At 45.1% G+C, this 26,644-nt stretch overlaps 1 protein-coding gene and 1 long non-coding RNA gene across 2 annotated transcripts; both read right to left on the bottom strand.

Annotated features, from left to right (window-relative positions):
• Nucleotides 1–1,132: 1,132 nt before the first annotated feature.
• LOC124462757 (receptor activity-modifying protein 1-like) lies at nt 1,133–5,811 on the bottom strand. Its single transcript, XM_047014369.1, has 3 exons — nt 5,352–5,811; nt 3,938–4,076; nt 1,133–1,893 (listed from the first exon to the last, which is right to left on the bottom strand). Exons 1-3 carry the CDS (start codon nt 5,404–5,406, stop codon nt 1,638–1,640), a joined length of 450 nt encoding a protein of 149 aa, XP_046870325.1. The 5' UTR covers nt 5,407–5,811; the 3' UTR covers nt 1,133–1,637.
• A 14,424-nt stretch (nt 5,812–20,235) lies between these two features.
• LOC124462760 lies at nt 20,236–24,760 on the bottom strand. The gene is made up of 2 exons (XR_006955485.1): nt 21,899–24,760; nt 20,236–21,552 (listed from the first exon to the last, which is right to left on the bottom strand). It is a non-coding gene; the product is annotated as an uncharacterized LOC124462760 (long non-coding RNA).
• Between the last annotated feature and the right edge of the window lie 1,884 nt (nt 24,761–26,644).

Raw genomic sequence — 26,644 nt, 5'->3', positions numbered from 1 at the left:
GAGATGAAGAGACGAGGTAGACACCTTTTGGGACCGTTTGGGCATGTTTCATTCTGAATGCACACGGCACACTGCAGCTTTTATTATTGAATTAAGTATGGCCAAGCAATCAGATTCTCGGGGCCCTACCGCTAATGGCTGTTACAGAATACACCAAGAACTGTGAGAGATCTTAATGTGGCGATCTGACACCAGCCCCATAGCGCACACACACAGACTCATGTTGTATTGTGTTCGGGCAGGTGTCACCCTGTAGTTAGGCCTAGATGTGCATTAATCATGCAGCTGTAGAACCCTCTTAGTTTATTGCTATTGTGAGTGTCCCCTTTGACATCATATCAGAGCTGTCCTGTGGCTCCATCTGGCCAGCGTCACACCGTGCCCAGTGTGTGGTCGAACGCCGCAGGCACCGTCCTCCTCATTACACACCCGCTCACCTCCCCAGAAGCCTGACAGTTGCCACATCACCAGCCCATTCCCACGTTTTAATCTGTGTCCATTTAGCGCCATTACACGGAGACTAATGACCCCCGTTGCTATGGCGAGCCCGACTGGGGACTCTGGGTTCTGTCGCTTGTGCTCTGGGAAGCTGTCAGTCAAAAAGGGCATTCCTCGTGTTCCCCCGTGTCCTCCTGAGAGCAGGGTCTCAGGAAGCCTGTCGGCTGCCGGCCGTCTCCCAGCTCGACGTCTCTAAATGAGGCAGGAACTCACACCTCGCCCCTCTGGTGGTGGTGACCCAGAGCGTGGAGCGTACAACGGATCTATCTATACCCCTGCTGGAGCTCAATGCCTTATGATGTATTTTATTGGTTTTCCACACAGGTGGAGAGGGTACTAGGTGGAGGGGCTGTGGGTGCTGTGCTATTATGGCTTGTACAGTCACAAGCAGTGCTCTGCTGGGTGGAGCTATTCTGGTCCTGGTGGGGGCTGATGGAGCACAAACAAGCAACCCTACACCACTCTGGAGAGGGGGGATATAAAGGGCTGTTATACTGTTATTCATGCTGGAATATGAAACGTATATCCCCATCCTTTGCAAAATATGACAACGTTTACATACACTATGTACTAGTGGTGACACTACTTACAGAAACCATCTTTTCAAATTGAATCTTGACAATTATACTGTTACAAAGACTCAGATTCAGATTGATTGGGGGAAGGGATGTTTTGTACAATTAATTTACAGCTTTTGAATACAGAAGGTGTACTTTCTTGTATCCCATTTAGTTTTTACTGTATTTTTCAGACAGCTCTCCACTGGCCTGTGCCTTATCCAGAAGTGCACTAGGGGCACTGCTCACGACTTATAGAGGACAGAGTCAAATGCACATAGCCCAGAGTTATGCTGTCCCAGTGGGATTTTGAGAAACCCATTCCCATAAACCTGGCAGACCAATGTTAACATTCGGTTTTAACTTGCTATCTAACGTGCTTCACATATCTGTGCTTGTTGTTCTTGTCTGGCATACTGAAACCAAGGGAAAACATAAGCAAATGTTGAAGTCTATAAAATAATTTTCGGAGTGTATTTTGACACAGGTCTTAACTATGAGAACTTTCTGGCATGATACTGTAGGTCTCTTTGCTGATGTCCTGAATCAGAGCCGTCTGTCTGCGGTCCGGCTGTCCCCCTCCTACAGGACTCCTTTACTGCGCTTGCTCCTCCAGACCACCAGGGCTGTCATGAGCAGCGTGATCAGGACAGGCACAGCAATGAAGGGCCCTAGAATATGAAGCGGGGGGTCGTGGAGCAGCCGGCCTGTCAAAGAGCAGTTGTGGAAGTAGTGCTGGTGGATCCGGACGAAGAGCTGGTCGATCACATGGTTGGGCCAGAAACAGTCCAACTTCCACGCGACCATGAAGGTGCAGTTGGTTAGTGCGCTGTATGGCCTGCAGGGGGAGACAGCAGAGTGACATTAGATTCATTTCTGATCTTACTACACAATGCTTTAGGCAAAATGCAGAACAACGCAACTGGTTTTGATTCAGTTGCTCACGTCGCTGTATGCAAAGTGTCCTTTACATGAAGGCAGTGACTGTGGGATGAAATCTGGGAGCGCTAATCCATCACAACAGAAACAGGATCGGGATCACCTCTCGCCTTCCGGAAAACGACCTTTAAGAAGTGACCAGTTTCAATGCGGAGGTCAAAGCAATGGGAGAATCCAAAGCAGAATGCAGCTAGATAGAATTACCAGGCTGGGCTTAGCACAGCTAAATATAACTAGATAGGTGGTGGTGGGGGGTGAGGGGGGTCCAGAGAAGTTAGACACATGCCAGCAGAGTAGTTCCCCCCCCGCTCTGCCTCACCATACCACTGCAGCTACTCCGAATGACCAGGATGTCAGGCTGGGTATATTTAGAAGTGCTGGACACCAAAGTGTCTTTGGTCCCCTGGCGATACTTCAGGTGTTTTGAATGATTGAAGCCCGCCACAACAAAGTTGTGGTTCTCTCAAGGCACAATCACAACATGTTTCAAATCAAAAGTCTTTGCACATAAGTATTAACACAGCAGCAGGTGACTCATGCTACAATACAACCTCCAGTCAACAGCAGTGACATTCACATGGGGTTTTCTGTCACAGAAAATTACCAAAGGGCAGGAGTCAAAACAGATTTGGGTCAAAGTATCCTTGAGAAAATAAAATGTTTCCTTTGAAACTGGCAACCTTGGTGAGTACTGTTTCCTGCTTCTGCTTCCAATTCCAGTACAGAATCCCCACACCTCCCACCAGGCATGGACAGTTACACTTATCGCTGCCATCCAGTGTTAAATCATCTATCATGATATTCCTGCACCTGGTTTGCACTGTATACTGCATAGTGGAGGAACCTTAAATAAGGTAAGACGAGGATGTGGAGGAAAAGAGATGACACACTATCCCCTGGTTGACTGGTACTCTTGGCACCATGCAGAAAGAAGCAACATGGCAGGGTGCCACTCAACAGCACCTGCGCACAGGTGTCACCTTCCACTACAATCCTGTATTGCTCCAAGTAAAGGCCCCAGAACATAGTGATGAGGGAAAGGCTATATTTGTCTCTTTGCAGCTGAACCCCACTCGTTCTTTCTCTTCTCCGAACGCTACATCTGTGGATTTGTCTTCTTTCCATTCCTTTTTGACAATGCATTTATCTTTTGTTTATGAATGGAGCTCAATCTCTCCCCCCTCTCTCTCTCTCTCTCTCTCTCTCTCGCTCTCTCTCTCTTTCTCTCTCTCTCTTTGTGACTCAGGATATCGGCAGTGCTATAAAAGGATTGTGGACCCACAGCATGGTCATGCACGGGGAGAAGAGTCGGTTCTGTTGTGGTGATACACATGTAAACACTGGAAAGCCTATTGGAAACTGTAGGCGTTGCGTTAGATTAAAGGCATCGATCTAAGGCTGTTAAAATGGATAACATGGAAGCGTTTGACATTGCCTACGCCTAATGTGGACGTTCAAAACGACCAAACACCTACGATTTTGAACACTGCGACAACACAAATGTGTCCCTTTTGGAGGGTGACAGAACTGTCACATTAAGTGCGTCGCTGCCACAGCAAGGTCGCCAGTGACAAGCAGTGTAGGGCGGAAAGAAAGGGGGGTGCTGGGGGAACTCCCTGCATTGACGGTGGCCTCTTCACTGACACTTGTCAGTCTGACTCCCTCAGGAAATCAAGGAGAGAGGAGGGGACTTGTCTGACATGGCATAGAGATAAACACACACAGTCAAGATTCCTCGAGAAAAACACTTGATTTCCAAGATGGGTAAAGAAATTAGCTTTTGCAAAAACTTTGTAGTCTGATCAAACATGAATTCAAATTGGCCTATGTCCCAATCACTCCCCATGGTTCATGTTTATGATGATGAAAAAATGTTGTATGTGCATTTAGTCCTTTCCAGAGTGTTTGGTAAAAGGATTTCTTGCACGTGCACAGCGACTCACTGGAGAGTTTGAGGCCAGTTGCACCATAGGTTTGGGTCCAGTCCCTCCATGTCCAGAGTAAATTTGGTCAGGCAGAACTCAGTGATGACACTTTCATAGTAGACGCTGCTGCAACCAGTCACATCATGGACCCCATGAGCTGGATAGACAGAGGAAACATCCAGTGGGGATTGGATACAATCAGGGAAGCAGCAATCAGGAAGATAACAGTTGGTGACTAAGAGTGTGCTTCAATGAAATTGGCATCTCAGGGACTCAAATAAAAATAATATGATACAGTACAAAAAAACACAAAGTCGGAGTTAGTAAACACTGTTTAGTATTCATGATCAACCAAATTTCTATTCTCATTAAAGTGAATCATCTGAACGCCCTGTAAACATCATTCCACAACGTGAAACAATCCACATTATCTGAAAGTCAATCATTGACCGCTTCATGCACCAGAAGCCTGTTTTCTCAACTGCTGTCTGGGTTCCAATCCCAGCCCTGCTCTTGTATACTTTTTTGGTGCATGTAAACAAACTCAAGTTTAAAGAGCAATTTCCCCCCGAGGGATCTGAGCTCAGACATACTGCTTCTGTGCAGGAAAGAAGGGGTCCACTAGTAGTCTGTGGCTTATGGCTGTTGAATGGTCTAAGGGGGCACACGCAGGTGCTTTTGATGAATGTCTACATAAGCCTGGTGCAAAGCAGGTCTGAACAGGGCTGATAACAGCCCACTGTGTAGCCTGTACTGTTTGCTCTCTAGCACACTAAATCACATAAGCTGTCGTCAATGAAAAACTACAAGCTGGTAGACACTGAACCTGACAATAATGTTAATTGGAAGAAATTGGAAGAAGATCTTTCATGCTGTTAAAAAAAGTTATTTCAGCGTTAAAACCTTTCTGTCTCTCTTTGCTTACTGTACATCTACTTTGTGGTCAGGGGTCACAGGTTTCCCAAGACAAATCAATAAGAAAAATACATCTTCACTGAGAACCTGTTTTTTTTTTTTACGAAAGACGTGAGACCTGTGCAAGGCCTTGCATTACATAAGTATTTTTCTAAGTAATTCACTCTATTAAATTCCAGTCATCGCCCAACACTCATTTATACCGAGTAAACGTAGCTAGTGCTGTTCAGTGACTTCATCGATCCCTCATCCGACACTGATTTATTACACTTTTAGTCAATGTTATTCCATGCAACTTATTATATTCATTTTCATTGGAAATGCCACCATCATTGAGTTATTTAGTTGAGTTATCGAGTGAAATGCACACATTGAAATCTGTCAAAAAGATGCAATTACGTTATCCGTTTTGTAATGGATTTAAACAAATCTTACAAAAGTTTAATGGTTGAACGACACATTGTGTACGATCAAGAATGCTTTAGCATTTTATTGTTCACTAATCAAAATAACTTACCTGCCGCACACAGAACAATGCCAAGTTTCAATGTCGATAACCAATCCAGTGTCATGGTTTATTTAACAAAATACACCTTGAGGTAACGTATTGCAGTGTAGACCTGCAACCTACCAATCTTTATATTCTTCTGAAGTCCCTTGTACTCTAATTTCTCAAATTAACGTGAGTCCCACTACACTACACTCCTTGTCCCCTCTGCTGTAACATCTCGCTTTTCAAACCTACAGCGACGAAAGTGATTGAGGCTTGCGTAAAACCGTCTTCATATAGTCCATTTGACTTTACCTACAGTGGTTAATAAAACACCCAGATGTTTTTGGTCGGTTACTTCTTAACCTTGCTTAAAAGTATTCACTTTTTTCTCTGATATACACGTGGAATTCAAATAATGATTGGAAAATTATTCCGGGTGTTGAATGGCACTGACATTAAGGAGCTCAGAACGCGTTGCAAAGCAGGGGGCAGTTAGGGAAGAAATCATAAGTCCTAAGCATTTATCCTAAGCATTGCCCTTGACAGTGGCAAATAAAACGAATAGCCTCTATTGTGTTTTCCACTCAAACAATTGTTGCTCCAATTTACATAAAGGTTGATTAGATTCGAGTGGGTGTAGTTTTGGACAATCAGTAACAATTATTGTCTGATTTGCCCTAAGAGATTTGTGGGAATTTTGTAAAACTTTGCTGCCATCCAGTGTTTGTTGAGCCTGCTGTAAGCTTAAGTAAGAGCAATATACTCATAGAAAGGGTACAACTAGCCTATATCATTAACCCATTGTGATTATCTTAACAATATGATCTTAACAAACTAGTTACCCGTGTAAACTGTGTATGCCTTTGTGTGTGTACGCGCGTGAGGGCATTGGTTGATGCACATATTCCATTTAATTCCTCTAGACTGCAGTAGAGGACAGAAAATGAACATCACCTGAACAGTTCGGTGTGTAACTTCTCCTACAATTGATGAACCAACAATCTTTAGCCTTTTACTATGAATATGTATAATACATCCCTCGGACATATCGTAACTGATATTCATAGACTGAAAGTTCATATCATAATTCTCATCATAACATCACTCTTAACCTGGCCAGCTGCCTATGTAGTGGTTCCAGCATTCAGATGTAAAACGTATGATTCCATTCAATAAGTGCGTATAAAAATAGTATGGATTGTAATTCAATTACACATTGTGCAAGTCAAATGTAAATAATATAATTTCACAGGCCCCCTTGTGGATATTCCAGACGGTGACGCGTGCGTTCTTGTTGGGCGTCAATCGGTTGACAATTATTTATTAACAGCTACGTTTGAGTAGCAAACTGGAGTCGAAACATCTTTACACGGGTAATATATTTCAAGTCGATAACAGCCACGTACATGTCTCATATATCGGTTTATCTTGCACATGCTCGGTCTATACTAGGCTATATGTTTGTGTGGGTGAGCAGGGTATTTGGTATTGGTTTGATATCAAGACTTTGCCTCTGTATCCGATATTGCAAAATATAGGGTTTAGGAAATGGAACCTGAGCATAAATGTCATGACAATTAAAATAGATAAGGACAACACGTATGTTCAAATAGCTAACTTTGAGTAAGTGAATGAGAAACATGTAACCGTTTTGTTTCGAGTTTATACCAGTCTTTTATTATCGTAGCTGCGGCAGGTGTCCCAAACAGGTGTATAAACTATTGACAATAAGAATCAATTTTAGTCTAGTGAGCCAATAAGGAAAGGTGACAAGTGGTGTGGGCGTGTTTATCCGACTTTGTGTCCAATCCGCTGGTTGTAGAGGTGTGAGTCGCACAGAGGGTGTGTTCCCAGAGTCCGAACTAACGGCAGTACGGTACAGGGAAGAGTAATGGCATTGGTTATCTGCCGTGAAAAATAGTCAGAATATTTGTTGCTGTAAATCAAAACAACAAACATACTGCTTAAACTTCGGCACAGTTACTACTTTTGCCGAGGAACGAAGGAGACGACTCGCGGAAGGCACAGTTGACACTATCAAGACCTGACGTTTCATTTAGTTCGTTTGATAACGGGATATCTTATTGGACATGTGAGTTACAGGAGTTATAATCACCACCCTGCAAAATGAAGTTTCCCTCGTGTCTTCGAAGCCTTCTCGTCATCTTTGTTTTGATCCGGTCGAGCGCTACACAAGCAGGTGAGTGACAGCACCGTGCGCGCTGTTGCGCAAGGTGTTTGGACACTGGGCAGGTTGAACTAACGGATCCTCTTGTTGCAATCTGCCTCAATCTGTCGTTAAAACAAGGGGCTTTTAGGGTGATAACTCTGTTTAGGCATTGTAAGGCAGTCTCTTATCTAACACAGACTGCGTAAAGGCATCCTAAACTTCCACACTAGACTAGTGCAAGCTCGTCAATAAACACACTAATCCCTATATTGAATTTATTTTGTGGTACCATAAACGATCTTTGAATCGATATATTGGGGGCATACAAGAAAGCTACAGCTTGATATTAATTGAGAAACGAATTGGTATTCAGATTTTACTGGTCATACATTTTAAAGGGATGACGAAATTATGAATTTTGAAGTGTTTGATCTGCGTCCTTCTCATCTCTGGTTTAAATTAGTTCTCAAATGTTTGGAGCCAAGTCTGGGCGATGTTGTTGGGGGAAATTCTTCTTGATGGATTGGCAACCCAAGGCAGTTGTGAACGCAATGAATTGTTATGAATTAATTGTAGATTAATTAAAAAGTCGTAACCTTATACTTGCATTTGTAGGTTGGTTTATTTGCAAAACGATATTATTGCATTTTTGCAACATGTTATGCTGTGGCATATTTCATAATAGGCTATATTATTAGGAACGAATTTGACTGCGTCCGACTCCTCATAATTGTTTTAAATCTACCTAAAAAACCTGTTGGCATGAGTTTTCAGAAGTAATATTATTGGACATTCTTTTGAGCATAATACAAAACAATACTTATTTTAAAGAGAAGTGCAAGGCAATGCACTAGGGTTCACTTTCTGTTTTTATTAGGTCCCCCGTCCTTCTCTCGGAATAAAATAAAGCGACAGGTGAAATAGTTTTCGCTCTGGTCTGGTCAGATACGGTGGAAGCTTATAAACAGAGGTGCACTGTTATGGTGCAAGCGAATATCTCTCTCTTCCAACCGGGGTCCCACGCTGCTCTTACCCCGTGTCCCGTACCGTATTCCCGCGAGTTTGTTCATTATGCATTTCTGAATGCGAGTGAAAAAGAGTCGTTTATGAATCAAGGGATTGTTGTCACCTCGGTATGCACGGGGGTGGCTGCGTCAGCGTTCGTTTTTAATTTAAATCATTTGTGAATATCAGTGTTTTCTGCAAATGTGACTACTGCCTACACGCCATTTGAATAATGTAGGCCTAACCATTCAACCGATGATAATGACGGGTGGCATATAAATTGTGAAATTATGGCTACTGTTGAACTTTTCTATTGCCTCCACTTGCACAGACGCATACACCTTTATGGGCCTATTGATCATTTGAACTTTCTCTCCCTTTCTGACATAAACACCGTGGCATTGTTGGGGGGACTAGCCACGTTGTGAAATTGTGAATTTGTGAGGGTCTTTCATTGTAGTTTGAATACGTACCTTTATTTAACAGTTCATGATCCAAACATATACATAGACAGCAAACATATACAGACAGTTTCCAATCCTGCTTTCTTTGGTGACTGATAGAGGAGAATATGTGCTTTATTGCAATCCCTGCTTTATGTTGGCCCTCGGGCATTGAATCCCTGGGCCAATTGATTTAGTGCATGATGCATCTGTTGTGCCAGAGCAAATATGAATGCCAATACCATTATCTGTAAGTGTGTCGTGGGGATTTGCAAACCTATACAGCCTGGGCTTCCTCACTTCTCTCGTTATGCTGGGGGATCCACACTGCCAACCCTCCTCTCCACTGTGGAACCGAGCATGGGAACTGAACCCTGGATTCTCTTGAGAGTGACTGTGTCGACACTGACAGAAGTGGAGGTGGAATGGAGAGAGAAAGACAGAGAGATGGATGGATGGTTGGGCGTTGAGGAGACAAACAGCACCCAGATTGGGTTATTTGGCATGCCTATATTCCCAGCCAAGGCCATATTTGTAATGCAAATTTGCCAAAGAATCTGAACTATGCCGCTTGCTCACTTGGGAAGTTGTGTGTGTGAGAGAGCGTGTGTGTGTTTGTGTGTATGTGCGTTGAATAGTAATTTGGTTTTGACTCCCACCATCTCCCTATAGTCCTCCACCCCCACCAAACACACACGCATGGTTATGCACATACACACACACACACATACACACTCTCTCTCTCATCCCCATCTTTCTGTCTTGGCTGTTAAGCTCAGTTGAGGGCCTTAAGTACATCCTGCAAGCTTTAACCAAAGTTGAATAAACTAACTGTGAGGACACAGTAAGTATAAGGTTTAGTAAAGCTTGGCTCACACACCCAGTGTTCAGTCAGTACTTTCTCATCTGACACATCATTTTGGGCTCCAGTCTGTCTTCCTGCCCTTGTGCATGTCTGTCTGTCTGTCTGTCGGTCGGTCGGTCGGTCGGTCGGTCGGTCTGTCTGTCTGTCTGTCTGTCTGTCTGTCTGTCTGTCTGTCTGTCTGTCTGTCTGTCTGTCTGTCTGTCTGTCTGTCTGTCTGTCTGTCTGTCTGTCTGTCTGTCTGTCTGTCTGTCTGTCTGTCTGTCTGTCTGTCTGTCTGTCTGTCTGTCTGTCTGTCTGTCTGTCTGTCTGTCTGTCTGAACTCCAAGGCAGATGGCTCTCCTATTCTGATCAGGCTGCAGTCTGACATTTAAGCATCTCTCTGTAGTAAACGGCAAAGGGAGGACCTGTGAATACCAATATCAAATTATTCATCAGCCATCGCTCAGATTAAGCTGGGTGGATGAGTTCACAGAAGGGCAGGAAATTTATCAGCGTCTAATTAAGCGCTTTAGATAGCATCTGTCTAGACAATCGGTTTGTCTTCACAGTACAGGAGCGTGGGGGAATGGATTCCCGGTGTAAATGAGTCAGCACTGACAGGGTGTCTTGGGGAGGGGCCTGCGGGCCACGCCAGTCACTAGCTCACCCAGGCTCCTCTCCACGTTCACTCTGCCCTCATCCTGCTGCTTCTGCCCTCACTAAGTGGGACAGCTATGTTTTGGTTGGTTGATAGCGAAACGGTGTTCGGTGTTTTTTTTTGTGTGTGTGTGTGAGAGATAGATAGAGATAGATAGAGATAGATAGAGATAGATAGAGAGAGAGAGAGAGAGAGAGAGAGAGAGAGAGAGAGAGAGAAAGGAACGATGTTCCCCCCTAAATGTATCAAATGAAGGAGAAATAACTGCAGCTCCTAAGCTGCTCTTCTGCAGGACGTGGTTGATGCCTCAGGTTCGTGTGATCCAGGCTCATCCACGCTCTCAACTAGCTCACATTCACTTGAAAGGGTTCGAATGTAATTGAGGTGCCTTTGATTGGTCTCAAACAGATGACTTGACAGTGCTGGTTCAGGAGGTTCATTGCCATGGCTAGTTTACAGTTTTTCTCAATTGGTTTGGCTCATTTCACGAAACAGAAATGACATTCTCAAAACAACACGTGCAAACCTCCAAACCGCTGGGCACTTGTTCACAACAGATTGGAATTGTTCATTCCTTTAATCAAATTGCAATTGTATTAGCACATCCTTGTAAATGACAAGTGCAATTGCCTAAAGTTTGCACACATTTCAAATGATTTTGCACATCTTTGAAATGGTTAGGTATAATTGCCTTCAATTAGGCTAACTATCAATTGAAAATATCTTGCTGGTCTAAACTGACTGTTATTTCTCAGTCAAGTGGTTGTTCTCTGCAAAACATATTGGCATAATTTCCTTGTGTACATCATCACCTGCACAATAGTTCACTCCACTGTCAAAATCTTTCAGTCACATAATACCATGAAAAACATAATGGTATATACTGTAATATGGATCTCTTGGATCATCTGCTTACAGTCATTGTCAGGTGCAACTAGAATTTTACTAAACAAGGGGACACATCCGATCACCAATCACACAGTAAGTTTAGTTAGCTGACAGGAGCTATCCAGGAGTATAAATCCTTCCATCAAATATTTAGAGCTTGTCCCAGGCCAGCTCGGGGGAAACACCACTGTTTGTGCTGCCATTTCAGAGAATGGTGTAGTCACCCACATTCCTAGTCTTGGCCCATATGATACCCAGACACTCCTGGTGTCCTTGGACTGCCTGCACTCCGATCTTATCCCTCTACATGAGAGGGGTTTGGTAGGGCCTCACTTTCTTACATTTGTCATTGTGTGGGACAATGTAAGCTTCCACCGTCACCCGCTCATCAGGATTCACTGCCCATCAAAGAATGCTAATGGTGCTCATATCACCTAACTCCCCATTCCTTAAACCTATCCAGGAGGTTTTTTCTGCATGTAGGTGGAGGGTTTATGAGCATCGGGCTCAAAACCAGAGGTCCCTGCTCCAGGCAATGGATGCTGCTTGTGATGATGTCACAGCAGATCAGTGTAGGGGATTGTTGCGGCATGAACAACAATTCTTCCCCTGTTGCATCGTAAGGGAGAACATCAGATGTGATGTCAATGAAATCTGTGGCCAGACAGACAGTGAGGACGACAACTAGTGAAACTCCAGCTTTGCTTTACTTTCTTACTGTATGTGTTTCCTTCTTGCCATGAAATGCACCCTCTGCAACTCTGACTAGGAGGGGGTCACTTGCCTGAAACTTACTGTGGTTACTCATACTACTAGTGTAGGTTATACATAATGTTAGTTTTGATGTGCTTATTGTATGAAAGTATATTGTGCTGTACACATTTCCTGTAACAGTAACCATGATGTATGGCAATTACAGTAACAATTTCCATGGCAGTGTAAGTGCAATATGTGATGTGAAACCTTGTAGGTTACTCTTGAATTACTGTAATCTTTTTTCTGTTTGATGCACATTTACATTTTACATGTATTCATTTAGCAGACGCTTTTATCCAAAGCGACTTCCAAGCTGTCTGCTTTACAAAAGAGCATAGGCCAATGATCCTAAACAACGAGATAGCCACAAAAACATTGTGGTTAGCCAAAACATGAAGCATACATTACAGTATTGTTGCTTGCTTTTCTACAGGTGCACTCTTGCACTTTTGAGATTCATGTTGTTTAGTTGTAACTTGTTTGGCTACATGCTCTTATGGTTCTTCTCTTTGGCACTTACTGTATTTGGGTTTTTCACAATGTATGCTTCATGTTTTGGCTACCCGAAATGTTTGGGGCTATCGCGTTGTTACTGTATGATCAGTGACCTATGCACTCTTGTAAAGCTCTCTTGGAAGTCGCTTTGGATGAAAGCATCTGCTAAATGAATAAATTTACACTGTAAATGCAGATTGAGACACATTGTATTCTGGAAAGAAAACATCTACTACAGTAACTGTAGCACAGTGCACATGAGGGATTTTTCTAAGGTCCACTGCCATACTGACAAAACATCTAAACATTTTGACCTGCAGTGTTTACACAATGCCAAAGGGACTTTCCAGTTTGGGGGCACTGACTATTTGAATGGGAAAATGATTTAGTTTTGACTGATAAGTTGTCTGTTTTAGGAAAGAGATGACCCTTTGCAGGTGTTCCATGGTGTTTTGCTGAACCATCTGGGTTATTTTGGCAAATGTATTTAAAGGTTTGAGAATGTTCAATTTTTTTTCGAGCGATGAGCCAAAGCAATCGAGAAGGAACTTTTTATTTTGAGGGCACTGACTATTTATATGAGAAAATGATTTGGTTTTGAAGCATGAGTTAACTGTTTTGGGTGAGATATGACCTTTTGAAGGTGATCTATGTAGTTGTGCTGAACCATATGCTATTTTGCTGAATGCACGTGGAGCTTTGAGAATGTCATTTCTGTTTCAAGAATTGAGCCAAAGCAATCGAGAAAAACTGTAAAAGGTTACAGAGGCAAATTCATTCTGGGCAAGGTGGGGGTGGGAGTTGGGGTGGAAGTGGAGATTGGAGGAAGTTACACAATGATTGGAGGAGTGAATCTCGCGACCTCCATCCCAAACCCTCCACTGCGATGCCAAACGACGTCCATTTGACAACGTCTGATTAACCTTCTCTGCTTCAATGGATTCCGAACCCCCAAATAACTCGCCACCACCCCAATCCACAACCCACAATTGGGTTTTAATAGTCGCCAAACTGTATTTACGGTCATGCAAATATGTATTTATATACTGTGTTTATGTATTCATGAATTTATCTTAGATTTATCTGAATTTCATAGCTTTAACTCATTCAAAGTGTCAAGTCATCATACATCTTCCCCATATAACCTCTTAAAAATCATCTAATTAGTGTCTTTATGGAACATATAAGCAAAATGATTAGCATCAGTTCCAACATGGTGGAGTTCAACACTGAAGTCTCAATGGTTCCTTAATGAACTGTTGCTCCCTGTCACCCCAGCCTGTCTCCCAGATCCCCAACACAAAGAAATACACATCTTAGGCTTACATACCATCCACTACCAAAGGATTTTTCTCATTTAAACATGATTGTGGCTGCACTCAAGTGAGGTGTGTATTTCGAACGTTGATCCACACGTCGTTATCGGTCTTTTTCCTGTCAGAGCCGAGAGGAGAGGGTAGGTGAAGGGCTAAAAATACGTGCAGACAGGAAGTGCGCCTTTCAGACCAGAGCGGTGTGAACCGCGGTGAGGAGCTGCACTGCACCACTCCTACGCAGAGGTGGAAATCACTCAAACACACATATAGCTGCTGTGTGTGTGTGTGACAGGAATGATATATCATTCTCATAAAAGCACTTCCTTCCTGTCTATGGTGCGACTGCGAATCTGGGTTTACTGTACGTGTGTGAACAACATCAGTAAAAAAAAAGAAAGAAAAACGTTTGTGTCAAAGAAAACGATAATGGCCACGCAGACACAATAACAACCTGTCAGGATTCCTAATAATACATCTATTGAAAGTGAACAACTTAACAAAGTGACGTCGATTTTTGTATTCCTTCAAACCCCTTTAACATGAATGAATCTAAAAACCATAGACATCCCTTTTCTGCCTGGACTGCTTCCTGTTTGTGGAGTCCACCTCACACTTCCCTCAGTTCAGGAAACATTGGCTAAATGTCTCATTTCCTGTGAACATGTTCCATCATGGTGTGTGTCTGTGCTGCCCTGCTGAAGTGCCAGTGTCTGAACACATGCTCGCTGGAGAAACGAGGTACAGCTTTCATCAGAAAGCCTCCCTCCCTCATGCCTCTCTATCTCTCATTTTAGTCCAGCTATTCCTCAGTGGCTGCTGGCACTCTGATAAATTGCGTGAGGTGTATGATCAGAATGAATTTTTATCCCCCTGCATTTGCCCAATTTCCAGGGCAATATGTAACGTTTGATGTCTGATGGGGGTAGTGGGTACAATCTTATCATAGTGAGAGAGATAGAATGAGAGAGAGAGAGAGAGAGAGAGAGAGGGGGAGAGAGAGAGAGAGAGGGATGGAGGGAGGAAGGGGGGGGGGGAGAGGGAAAGGAAGAGGAAGAGGGAGAGGGAGAGGGAGAGGGAGAGGGAGAGGGAGAGGGAGAGGGAGAGGGAGAGGGAGAGGGAGAGGGAGAGGGAGAGGGAGAGGGAGAGGGAGAACACATACTGACTTGGAATTCTAAACAGGTACTCAGTACTCTTCGCTTCTTACAATACAATTCGTACAATTACGCTTCTTTGTACATGTTGATGGCTTAAGTGCTTTATCACGATGCCAACACCACCAATCCTGTGTTCTTCACCTACCAGATCCTCAACACAATCTACCTGCTCTCACATGATTGGACTAGACCCAGGGCCATCTGCGGCCTCTCCCCAGTAGGCTGGCCTTGACGAAGGACAGAATGTCAAAATGCATCTTTTGTCATTGTGAAAGCACAAGAGCAGTGAGGTGCATTCTGGTTCAGAGAGAGAGAGAGAGAGACCAAGACAGAGACAGAGACAGATGCACAAAGCAGGAAGAGTTCCTGCAGAAACCTGGGCGGACAGTAGAGTACTTTGACTAGATACACACAACAACAACAAGCATGTTTACATCGCAGAGAATGACATGCCCTGAAATGGCCTGGGTGTTGTGTAAGTGGTGTCGACGATGCAGACTACAGCGCAGTCCGTTACCATTTGCATGTTGCTGGTAAACTCACAACACCTTGCTGCATGGGGACTTTTGACAGCAACGACAACACACCACATCCTCTTACCTGGGTGAACGACTTGACAACAGTTGTGACGAGAAAGACCTGAACTAAGACCTGCTCTCCACAGCGAAGGCGGCTTCAACAGTTTCCACAGACAACGCCAGTGAAAGTGAAATCTGAGGTCACTCGTAGGTGGATGACATTTGACATGACGATGACATTCAGCACATTAGCCGTCACGGCTCGAGTCACCTGCATTCAATACGATGCATGTGATCAAGGAGCTTGGGTGGAGCAAACGAATTTGGGGCTTAGCCTGGTTGGTAAACTCTTCCCACGAATGCTCTGTCAGTGAGCTGTATCTGTCTGTCAAACAGCGGGCGGATAAGATCTGTGGGAATGCCAGCTGTGTTTTTCTCTTATCTCTACTGTTTCTAGTCCAAACCTCAGCCGCTCTGCTAACTGTGCTGTGAAGCGTCGTGTGTAGGAGGGTACCTGAGATTGTCGCATGCCTATTACAAAGACCCACATTCATACTTGATCTGTGAAATGATTTGAAAATATATTTTGATCCAGTTATAGAACCAGGTAAATGATGCATTGTACAAGCTTCCATTCTTCCATCTGACCAACCATCCTTCCATAAATTAATTCACTAACCCATTCAATCAGCCAGACAGCCAGTAATACAGGCAGCCAGATGGGAGGTCTTATTTTGGGATGTTGGTTTGGCTGTCTAAATGAAAAGGGTTTGCTCGAATGCTGCAGTTGCATAGCAACTGTCGAAAAGGTAATTTTCAAGAATGGCTCCATATTAAGATGGTGTGAATGTGTGTGTGCGTGTGTTTGTGTGTGTGTGTGTGTGTGTATGTGTGTTATTACTAGCCATGATTTGAGGAAACATTTCTCTCCTTTTTTCTTCAATTCTATTGTAAAAAGGTAAAGGTGTGTCATCATTAATTCTTGTTGGTTCCTGTAAAATTGGGTTTAGGCAGCTATTACAGTAAATACAGCTGTTCAGCACCCTGCTCTACAGTTAGTGATTGGTCATAATGACCATATTCATATTCCGAGTACAAATATCCTGGATGTTATTAATGACAAGGAATGTTGTATTTCTCAGTGAAACCCCGGTAGGTTCTGGCTGTGCAGGAATATCCAGCACCGTGTTGGATGTTAATACGTCTGAATAGGACCAAACCACCATCTGAGGTATGGTATTACAGTATAATCATTGGGTGTGCAATATCTCAGACCCCCAGTGACTCGCTCCTTCTCAGAAGCATGGTGGCAGGAGAGCTAACACACTCCGGGCTCCTCGTTAATAACTGAAGAGAATGTAATCTGTGTTTGTTGACGAGCTTCCTAAAAGGTTATTTACCAAAGAGAATGAATGAATACGATGAGGAATGTTAAACAGCCAATGATGTCTGTCGCCTTTGCATTATCAATGTGGATCTTTGTCTGGTTTCTTTCTTTTAAATTGAGGATCTTTCCCAGGTGACTGTCTTCTTGACAATGTTTGAAAAGACCAACATGCTCCTTAAGCTGACATTTACACTTACGCCATGGACACGTTTTGTATATCTGAGACAACTGGTCAACTAGCGACCAGAGGGTCACAACACAAAAGAAATTACCATTTGAAATGCCAGCTTTATTTTTGTCAGCAGCTACAAGCACAAGAGTGGATGTGGTGCTCCTTGCTGATAAGTGTTTCTACTGGGATTAAAAGAGTACAATTTCCTTATGAATATATTAACATTTTATGAGTCGAATCAAGGAATAGCAATCTCCTCTGCATAAATAATGTGCAGGCTTAATATCTCTACCTGGTGGGAGACTGTGCCTGAAGTCTGAAATTGAAGGGGTCGTTTGATCTGTGTGTGCATGTGTGTGCGTAGGCGTCGGCAGTAAATACACCGGGGCATTGCAGCTTTCAGTCATTACATCTGTTTAGCTTACATAAAAGTTGCTTTGACAATGCACGCGCATCTACAATGGGAATTACAATTGGAAAGCGATCGATGACGTTTCTGTGAGGGTCTTCGTGGACTTTATCCACGGAGGAGGAGAAGAAGAAGCCTTGCAGTAGGAATGACTCCGCAGGACAGGAGACCGTTCCTGTGACGCTGGTCGGAAGCTGTTTACCATCAAACACAACCGCTTGCTTATTCAGTTCACATGTTTATCTGTCGTCGTCAAATGAATGAGTCAGCTAAATATTGCCCGTGATCTCCCTGGAAATGAGCACTAGTGTGACCAAGCAGAATGACCGATTCAATCAAATCTAACATCTCTGGCATGTTTTCCTGACAGAAATTCTATTTCCTGTTTGTGGGGTCCACAAAACAAAGCAATGACAGATGACATCAGCGGGAACATCAGCAACACAAACAAAACAGTGATGACAACAGCAGTAAACTATCCACGCAAGACGGCTTCCAGGAAGACAATGCTTTTTATTCAGGAATGATGTCATATTTTTATAAATATCAATATTATAATGTTACAAAACAATTTGTCACCACACCATTACAAACTTTTACTTAGGTCACAGGTTATGATCTTAGAAGTACCACATGCTGCAAATCTTTCTCAACTTTTAAGAGTACTTGGACTTGGTTGTATTGCTATGGAAATGTATCGGATATCAGCCTACCGGTTTTTGAATCCAAACTTCAGTCAATTCCAGGTTAAAGCAGCTGAACTGACTCTTATCTGGGTGTAAGTGTCCCGTGTCTGAAGCAGGTCAGCCTCCTTCCACTCCAGACCTCACACTCATCCTTCTCCACTGATGCGATCAACAACCAGCGGCCCCCCAGACCGAGATGAGAAGGTCCTCATGCATGTCAACTGGGATGTGGAGAGGGCCTCTCCGGAGCCTCTTAGGGTGTCCATCTAGATGCCTGTCTGGAAGCCAGCTCTAGACCTGATGGACGAGGTGATGATAAGGGGAGGAAGAGGTGATGAAGAGGCCTATTTGAGCGAATGATGAAATGATGAATTCTCAGGATGGAAAGAAAGGTAGACGGTGGAGAAATTTCAGGAGAGAGTTAAAGAACCAGGCACATCAAATACGAAACACACAAGCGTTGATGGGTGGTGGGGGGTGATCTCGAAAAATAATGTCGCCATCAATTTCATTCCCCATACTGTGTGTGATATCTTCGGGCAAATTCCAATTTGATATTATTTTAACCGCAAACCCAAAATAAAAGCCAAGAAAAAAAGAAAAAATGTTTTCTATACCAAAACCCCCATTTCAATATGAATGTGATTGTGAGGTTATTGAGAGCAGAAAGCCATTATCTGTAGCCAGGGCTTGGCTCCTGTCCTTCTCTCTCAGTGGGGGTCTAATGAGACTCAAGCTCCCAGAAGCCCTGGAGCCCCTCTGTGAAAACGTCTGCGCAGGATCTCAACCCACTGCTTAAAAGCTCCTCCCAGCATTACAGGGTCTCTCCCTCTCTCTTTCTCATTCTTTCACCCTCTGGTATCTCCCTGCTTCTTTCTATCATTCTCCTTCTCTCTTTCTCATGCTCTCTCAATCTCCTCTCCCCTCTCGCTCCCTCCCTCTCTCTCATTCTCCCTCTCCACCCCTTTCTTTCTCTATTTTCACCAGACAAGACTTTGAGCCTCAATGGAAGGTGACAACAGAAGCCAGTCAAGCTCTCCAGATGAAAGTATCCCAGTCCTCCAGTGCTCCACAGTCACCTTGAGAAGAGACAGGAGGATGCAGCGTTGGTTCGCTCAGAAAGACCAGCATTACACATGCTAATGTGGGAACAAAAGACTGACATCCAATTAAAATTGAAATACTCAAGGGGGTTGAGCCAGGCAGCCAATCAGACACCCCGCCAGGCAGGCAAGCAGCCGCAATCCAATTTTCAATAGTCCTATTCCCTCTTTACCCAGGGAAGCTTTGGCCTTAAGTCCTGACTTCCATTAGACCAGTGCCTTTTCAAGAATTTGTCTCAGTGAACATGGAAATTGGAGGAGGAGGGTCAAGCTAAGTTCAGAGTAAAAGGGCAGTTTTGTGGACTCCCCTCACCTAGTGCAGCTTGATGAAATACCAGGAGACATCAATAGAAAGTCTACTGTAAAGGTTAGGCTAACGTTATGTAAAAACTATGCCCATTATGTCACGAAAGGGCTGCAAAATAATAACCTCGGAAAGCAGAGGAGACTGAGCATGTTTGAATGTGATGCTTCAGGGAGCAGACAGGGAGTTTACTTTGAAAGGAAAACATGACCTTGAATATATTTTACGGAAACAGTTTCATCGGTGAAAGCTTTCATCGTCCCAATGCTTTCAAGACAGTTGTCATTACTCCTCACAATGTCAGCCTCCTCAGTGTCGCCTTCATGATGAAATACAAGGTGAAGCCTTCAAATACGTGTTTTTTTTCAAGAACTGAACTACAGTGAAGGAACCCAGATAGACTAAAGAGAGTCTAAGAGTCTATTCTCTTGGTCTAAGGGTACTCTCCAGGACTTGGTGGGAGAGCAATCACGGTTCAATCCCCACGGGGCTCCCATTAGACCATGGAGAGAGGACGAGTCAGATGAGAGGAGAGCAGATAAAGCGCGTGAGAAAGACTCCAGTCCTTTGGTGTCTCTCAGACGGCTGATTGGAATTGCCTTTGTGTTCCCGCTAATGTGTCCGCCTGCTGATCAACATGGTCTAATTGCTCCATCTGTTTCTAAGGTGGGCCTGACATCTCCTATCTCTCCTGACTCAGTTCAGTGCACTCCACAACTGTTCCTAACCCACTCTCACACCCCCTTGAGGCCACCCCCCCCCCCGCCTCGCCACCTAGCCTCATCTCAGGTACATCAAGAGGACTCATGGGAAGGGTACGGCAGGCTTGGATGGCAGGGCTTAGAGGCTCTGTGTTCCCATGATGCCCTGGGAGTTCTGTCAGCGCCCGACAACTGATCCTTCCCATCCAATTATGACGAGCCCCGCGCTGAGATGAAGAAGAGCCCGGCTGCTCGTCTTCTTCTTTCCCTCGCTCTTTTTCTTTCCTTTCAAACCCTGCTTTTACCTTACCCAACCCCTCTACACACACACACACACACACACACACACACAGGCGTTCCCTCTTCTTGTAAGTGGGTGTCTCATCACCGTGACATATAAAACATCTGCTAGAAAAGATCAATGCCATCTTCCTGGTCCTAGCCTCCCTGCCTGTCTGTTTGGCCTTCCTGCTTCCCTGCCTCCCTGCCTTTTGTGTCTCCTTCCCTGCCTCGTTACATGTCCTGTCTGACTCCCTGCCTCACAACCTCTCTCCGCTCTGCTGTCTTTAACCCTCAGAGTAAGGATAAAGTTCAACCTTGAAAGCTGAAACACGTATTGTTAGAACAGAGCCAGTTGGTTGACACAATGTGCATATGCAAACCTGGAAAGGAATCCAAATCAAATATCACCCTAGAATATTACCAAACATTTCCTGCTCGTTGTGTTGTGAAACATTTCGAGAGAGTTCCCTGACTCTTCCTGATGGTGCTTCGCTGTGCGCTGCTCCTGTCCACCCTTAAAGGCCTGTCGGAGTCCCAGTCTCCCAGCGGGCTGAGGACACAGGTGGTGCTAGACGCTTACATAACGAGACCATCTGGGAACAGAGGGTTAAGGTGGGGAGGGGGAGGAGGGGGGGAGGGATAGAAGGGTCTGTGGCGACCAGCCGCTGGTGAACTAGAGGTGAAACTGGAGGACAGGACACATGCTCAACGCTGATTACCCACCGTGTGTCTGTGTCAGTGCCATGGGTCTGTTCATATATATATGTGTATATATGTTGTGCTTGTATGTGTGTGTGCTGATGTCCACATTGCTGTTGTCAGCCCCAGGATGTTTGTGTCGACTTGTTCTTGTAATCACATAGATAATAAGAACCTGTCAGAGAACATGACAGACACCTGGCATGTTTACCTCGTGGCAGATGCCATTTACCAGCTAGGGAGAAAGAAAGCACGAATCATACCCAGGACACACAGACACACACAGAGACAGACACACAGACACAGACACAGACACAGACACAGACACACACACACACACACACACACACACACAGATTGCTCAACTGCATTGTGTAACTCAAAGACAAAAACTTGTCTTATACAGGCTGCCCAGCCTCAGCATTTTCTTCACTAAAAGGGAAATATTGTATGCTCGGATATCTATCAAATGATCAAATGTCTATAATATGTACTATATTATAGTCTAAACCACAGCATCAGCTTATTCCTTGTGATGTTATACAATTCATTTCAGTTATTGTTCATAAAATAAATCCTACCATGGATATCAGAAACTGTCTGATAGGACAGTTGTATCTCAAGCTCAGACCAACTGTGAAGGCAAGAGTCGTTTAACAGAAGTCTGTATCCCAAACAGGCCATGTTGTCTTCCAGTCCAGTCTGTGTACACTGAACACAAGGGTGAGTCACTGGAGGTTAGCAAAGCTGTTGAAGGAGTTGGGATTCAGGTTTTTCCTGTTAAAAATCCTGAGAACTGCCTAGAAGTGTCGTGTAACAGCAGGGAGGGGGGAGACAGCAGCCTGCCCTGTTGTTGTCAGCTGGAACACGGCGTTCACACAGGCAGGAGCACTGTTGATCCCTGGCTTGCACTTATGTAGGTCAGTTTGGGGTAGGTTAGGGTTAGGGTGGAATATGTCACACAGTATAAGAGTAGGTTAGTTTAGATTTGGATTGTTGAAAGTAAGTTGGTTTGGGGTTCTTTCAGAGGGTTAGTTCAGGGTTAGGTTAGGGTTCATTTGGTAGATGTCGAGATTGAAGCTGTGTATATCTAGTGATCAAAGAGTGTGTTTGTTTATAACTGATGATGAATCACCTCCAACATCCAATAGTGGTGTAGCGCTGACATAGTATTCTCAGAACTCCTCTAAGTTAGCTGCATGACTTGTTCATCCTGGTACAGTACACCCCAGGGACAATATGCTAGAGAGGGAAAAAAAAAACAACAATACGTTTTATGACGATCCAAGTTTGAGTTTATTACTCACTACCACCATGAGTCATATCAAATATAAAAGAAGTAAAAAACACCTGGTGAGCCATGCTGTTGACAGGTGGTTTTAAAACCAATCGTTTACACAGGAAAGTTTGTATTTTACAAAGTATAATCGTGCACACTTACCACATCAAACCCTCCCAACAGTAAACCACATGTATATACCCTTCAGGCATTCATCAACACATGATCAGAGCAATTATAATAAACCAGGGTCTGATCCTAGCGTCTTCGCACGAGGAGTCAGGACAGGAAGGTCTACGTCAGGACCCTGACCAAACCACAGACAGAGTGATCATGGACACATCAAAGCAGCGTGAATGTCACTTAGAACCCTCGGAGAGGAATTACAGCTTAATGTGTGTCGTGGCGGCGACAGCCACAGTGAACATGAGGGTGGAAAGGACAGGCTTGTTACGAGGCACTGAGGCAGGCTGGGCTCCTGGGTTGCTCCCTGGGCGCGCCTGGTTCCCGCGCACCCAGGACACATTTGGCATTATATTACATGCTTGTTGATCTCAATAACCGCGAGGACGAGTGTAAATATGTACCTAGCGCCCATCTCGGTCCGTGCCAGGAGAGTTGATGGTGTGTGAAATTTTGTGTGTGTTGGTTGGCCGGGGCATGCGCCGAATCCAATGAACCTGATTTAGATGATGGAACATGCCAGGTGCCGGTAGAGTTGATAAAGCAGGTCTCGATGCTTTTGTAGCCGTGAGCGTTTCAAAGGGCCCTTAATAGAACCCCCCCCCGGAGTCAAACTTCAAGGAGCAAATATGCCGGACCTAGACCGCAAAGCATGTCCCCTTGGCCTGGTGACTCACGTTCTGGCTTAGCAGGAGGGACCAGGGTGTCTTTGTCATGTTTTTTTTAAACCACGTTGACCTTCTAAATGACAACAAGGCAGAGAAAATGCCTTTATGTCGAAACTGTTAACAGGAAAAACAAGAGAGTAATATCACATGATTTAAAGAGACCAATCACTGGAAGCCTCAGACGCACTGAAAAGATATAACCGACTGTTATGCAATGAGAATTGCATAAGACACAGAGTTGAATAGAATTTGGCTCGGTCTGCTGTTGGAAGTTATAATCGCTTATATGTTTACCCATGTCTTTGGATCTGCATGGATCGAATCAAATCAAATTTATTTGTATAGCCCTTTTACACGCAAGCATGTCACAGAGGGCTTCACATACGCCCATAGAACTGCCCCTCAACCAACCTAAACCCTCAAGGACTGTCTGTACAATGTCAAAACACCAGAGTATTACCATAGCAAACCTGGATGTAACTCAGTAAACCAGAGTACTACCATAGTAAACCTTTGAACAACTGATGTTTTGAACATATAGAAGACAATAATTTTGTACACACATGAATGCTTGTTAACATTCCCTCACAAACACACACCAACAGAACAAGCCTGGCAGTACTGCCACTGATCATCTTGTGTTATCATCGAAGTGCAGTCCTCTGTCTCTCTTGAGTTTATAGTGGGAATACGTTCACTCCAAAATAGATACTCACGCTAACACTTGACAGAGTTTCAATAACCTTCCTGTGCAAATTCCCTCTCCACAGTGGAACAAATACTGACACCATTCTGAGGCAAACAGCCTCCATACATATGCGAGGTGAAAGCAGTGTAATTTCAGCACATGAATTATTCAGAGCTCTGCTTGATTTTTCTTCTTCCTGACAGTTGCTGCCGTATGTCTCAGTTCCCTTACGCGTGTCACTTCCTTCCCCTCCTCCTCACCCCTCCCTCTCTCCCTCATCAGGCTCTTTCAAGTCTTGGATAGGCCACACCCAGCAGCACTACGCTCTGCCAGAAACAGTTTGCCAGAGGGTTTGAATACTGGCATCAAAAACAACCATCCATGGCAGATCCCATTGGAGTCACAGGCCATCTTCTGATTGAAAGAGAGAGAGAGGACGGATCTGGAAAGAGACGAGAAGTGGAGACAGTGAAAGATGTGGAAGAGAGAGCTGCAGGAGGAAGAGGGACAGAGAGGGAAAAAGAGGGATCAGTAACTGATACAGTTAAAAACAGACAGTGAGACACACAGAGAGAGAGAATTAGAGAGAGAGAAATAGAGAGAGAGAGAGACAGAGAGAGAGAGAGAGAGAGAGAGAGAGAGAGAGAGAGAGAGAGAGAAAGAGAGAGAGAAAGAGAGAGAGAGAGAGAGAGGGAGAGGGATGGAGAGAGATATATATATTAGTGATTGAAATAGAGAGAGGGAGGGGTCAGGACTCGGGGGCTGGGGGGGTCATTAGAGTGGTGTCAGGGTGTATCCATCCCTCGGCTGCTCCACAACCCCCAAGGAACTGGAGGACGAGAGGAGGGATGCTCCCTGCTATAATCCAGAAGATGATGCCGGCTGCTTTGTAAAGCTCCCTTTGTTGTCTGCTGCTCTGTCCTCAGCAGTAAGCAGGACTACAGCAGAAAGACAGGTAGATTGACAAGCAGGCAGGGAGACAGACAGGCACACAGACAGGCAGCCAGATAGACAAGTAGGCAGGCAGGCAGGCACATAGTAGAAGCAGGCAGACAGTCAGGCAGGCAAGCAGCCAGCTTGAAGAATGCAAGCAGACAACAAAGCAAGGCAGGCAGGCAGGCAGGCAAACAGTTAGAAGGCAAGGCAAGCAGACGGGCAGGCAGACATCGAGAAACATTGAGAAGCAGATGCTCAGCCAGGCTGATGGAGACCCAGCCTGCACTTTTCAGCCTGCTGCTCATCCTTTCGCAGGGGAGATAAGAGCAGGCTCGGCAGACAAGCTAATCCACCATGAAAATACAGTTAGAGACGGAAGGATTGATAACTGGTGGAGAATGAAGGGAGGGAGGGAGAGGAGGATGAGGGTGTAGGAAAGGCGTCGAAACAGCGAGAGAGATAGCGAGAGCGAGCGAGCGAGAAAGAGAGAGCAAAAGAGAGAGAGAGAGACTAAGACGGGGCGAAAAGGGAAGCAAAAGCGGTTGGATCCCTAAAGAAAGATAGAGAGCTCTGTCTGCTGCGTCCCCCGGGTCTGTCTGCGCGCTGCCGGAGATGGAGGCTGCAATCCCTCGGAGTCTCCACACGATGGCTGCCCGCTGTAACGGGTCGGGGGGAGGAGGAGACAGGAGGAGAGGTAGGGAGGGGAGGGGAGAAGAGCACGCTGCCAGCCGACGAGCCTGCCTCGTCTGCTGCTCTCGTCTGCGCTCTCACACCCAGACATGACTGGGATGAATTTAGGTCAGGCAGTCTGGGCGCGCCCTACGCAGACGCTCGGCGGCCGTCCGCTCGTCCGGAAAGGCGATGCCCATCCCGGGGACGTTACCAGACGGTGTGGAGACGCTGGATCGGTTACCGAGCTGCGGGAGAAACGGAGGTCAGGCCTGGAGCACTCACCTAGGAGGAGGAAGAGGAGGAAGGGAGCTCTTTTGTTGTCAGGCGGACTGCTAGCTTGACCGTGTCTACCGGGTGTAAAGGGGGTGAAAGGAAACGACGAAACAAGGCTCGCGTGATCACTGCTGCGGATTTTTGGTCGCCCCCCCCTGTTCTCGATCTCTCCCACAGAAGCTCTGGGACTACATTCGCTCCCTTCGGAAAACAGAACAGAGATCCAAGTTGTTTTCCTCTCTCTGCCACTGTCTGCGTGTTCCCACCGTGCTGGTCCTAGTCATTACTCCTGGGTAACACAGACAGGGAACACAAAAAGCCCAAATAAATTTGGATTTACGAGGGTGCTGCGACGACATGAGAAACCGGGAACCTCCGTCCTCCTCCAAACGCTTCTTCTTGCCGATCCTCCCCTCTTCCAAAAAGCCACAACCTGGAGATGAGCTGGTGTGTGTGCGTGTCTGCTCCTCAGAAAAAAGTGTCGACTTGCCGCAGTGCGTCTGAGAGCCAGTGGCTCCGGCAGGCAGTCAGGGAGGCAGGGGGGCAAGGAGGCAAGCAGGGAAGAAGGCAGGCAGGCAGGCAGGCGGGCAGAGTGGGAGGCATGCAGGCAGGAAGTGAGGCAGGCAGG

The sequence above is a fragment of the Hypomesus transpacificus genome, unplaced genomic scaffold (assembly GCF_021917145.1).
Source record: "Hypomesus transpacificus isolate Combined female unplaced genomic scaffold, fHypTra1 scaffold_243, whole genome shotgun sequence".
In the NCBI taxonomy this organism is placed as follows: Eukaryota; Metazoa; Chordata; class Actinopteri; order Osmeriformes; family Osmeridae; genus Hypomesus; species Hypomesus transpacificus.
The sequence above is the reverse complement of the archived record's forward strand: the minus strand, read 5'-3'. Positions and strand labels throughout refer to the sequence as shown.

What these genes read in the sequence shown, in the direction of transcription:
- LOC124462757 (XM_047014369.1), bottom strand. Translation starts at nt 5,406, where the DNA reads ATGACACTGGATTGGTTATCGACATTGAAACTTGGCATTGTTCTGTGT. An exon ending in CATTGTTCTGTGTGCGGCAG is followed by an intron (nt 4,077 to 5,351) that starts GTAAGTTATTTT and finishes CTGTCTATCCAG; the next exon opens with CTCATGGGGTCCATGATGTG. An exon ending in AACTGGCCTCAAACTCTCCA is followed by an intron (nt 1,894 to 3,937) that starts GTGAGTCGCTGT and finishes CTCCCCCTGCAG; the next exon opens with GCCATACAGCGCACTAACCA.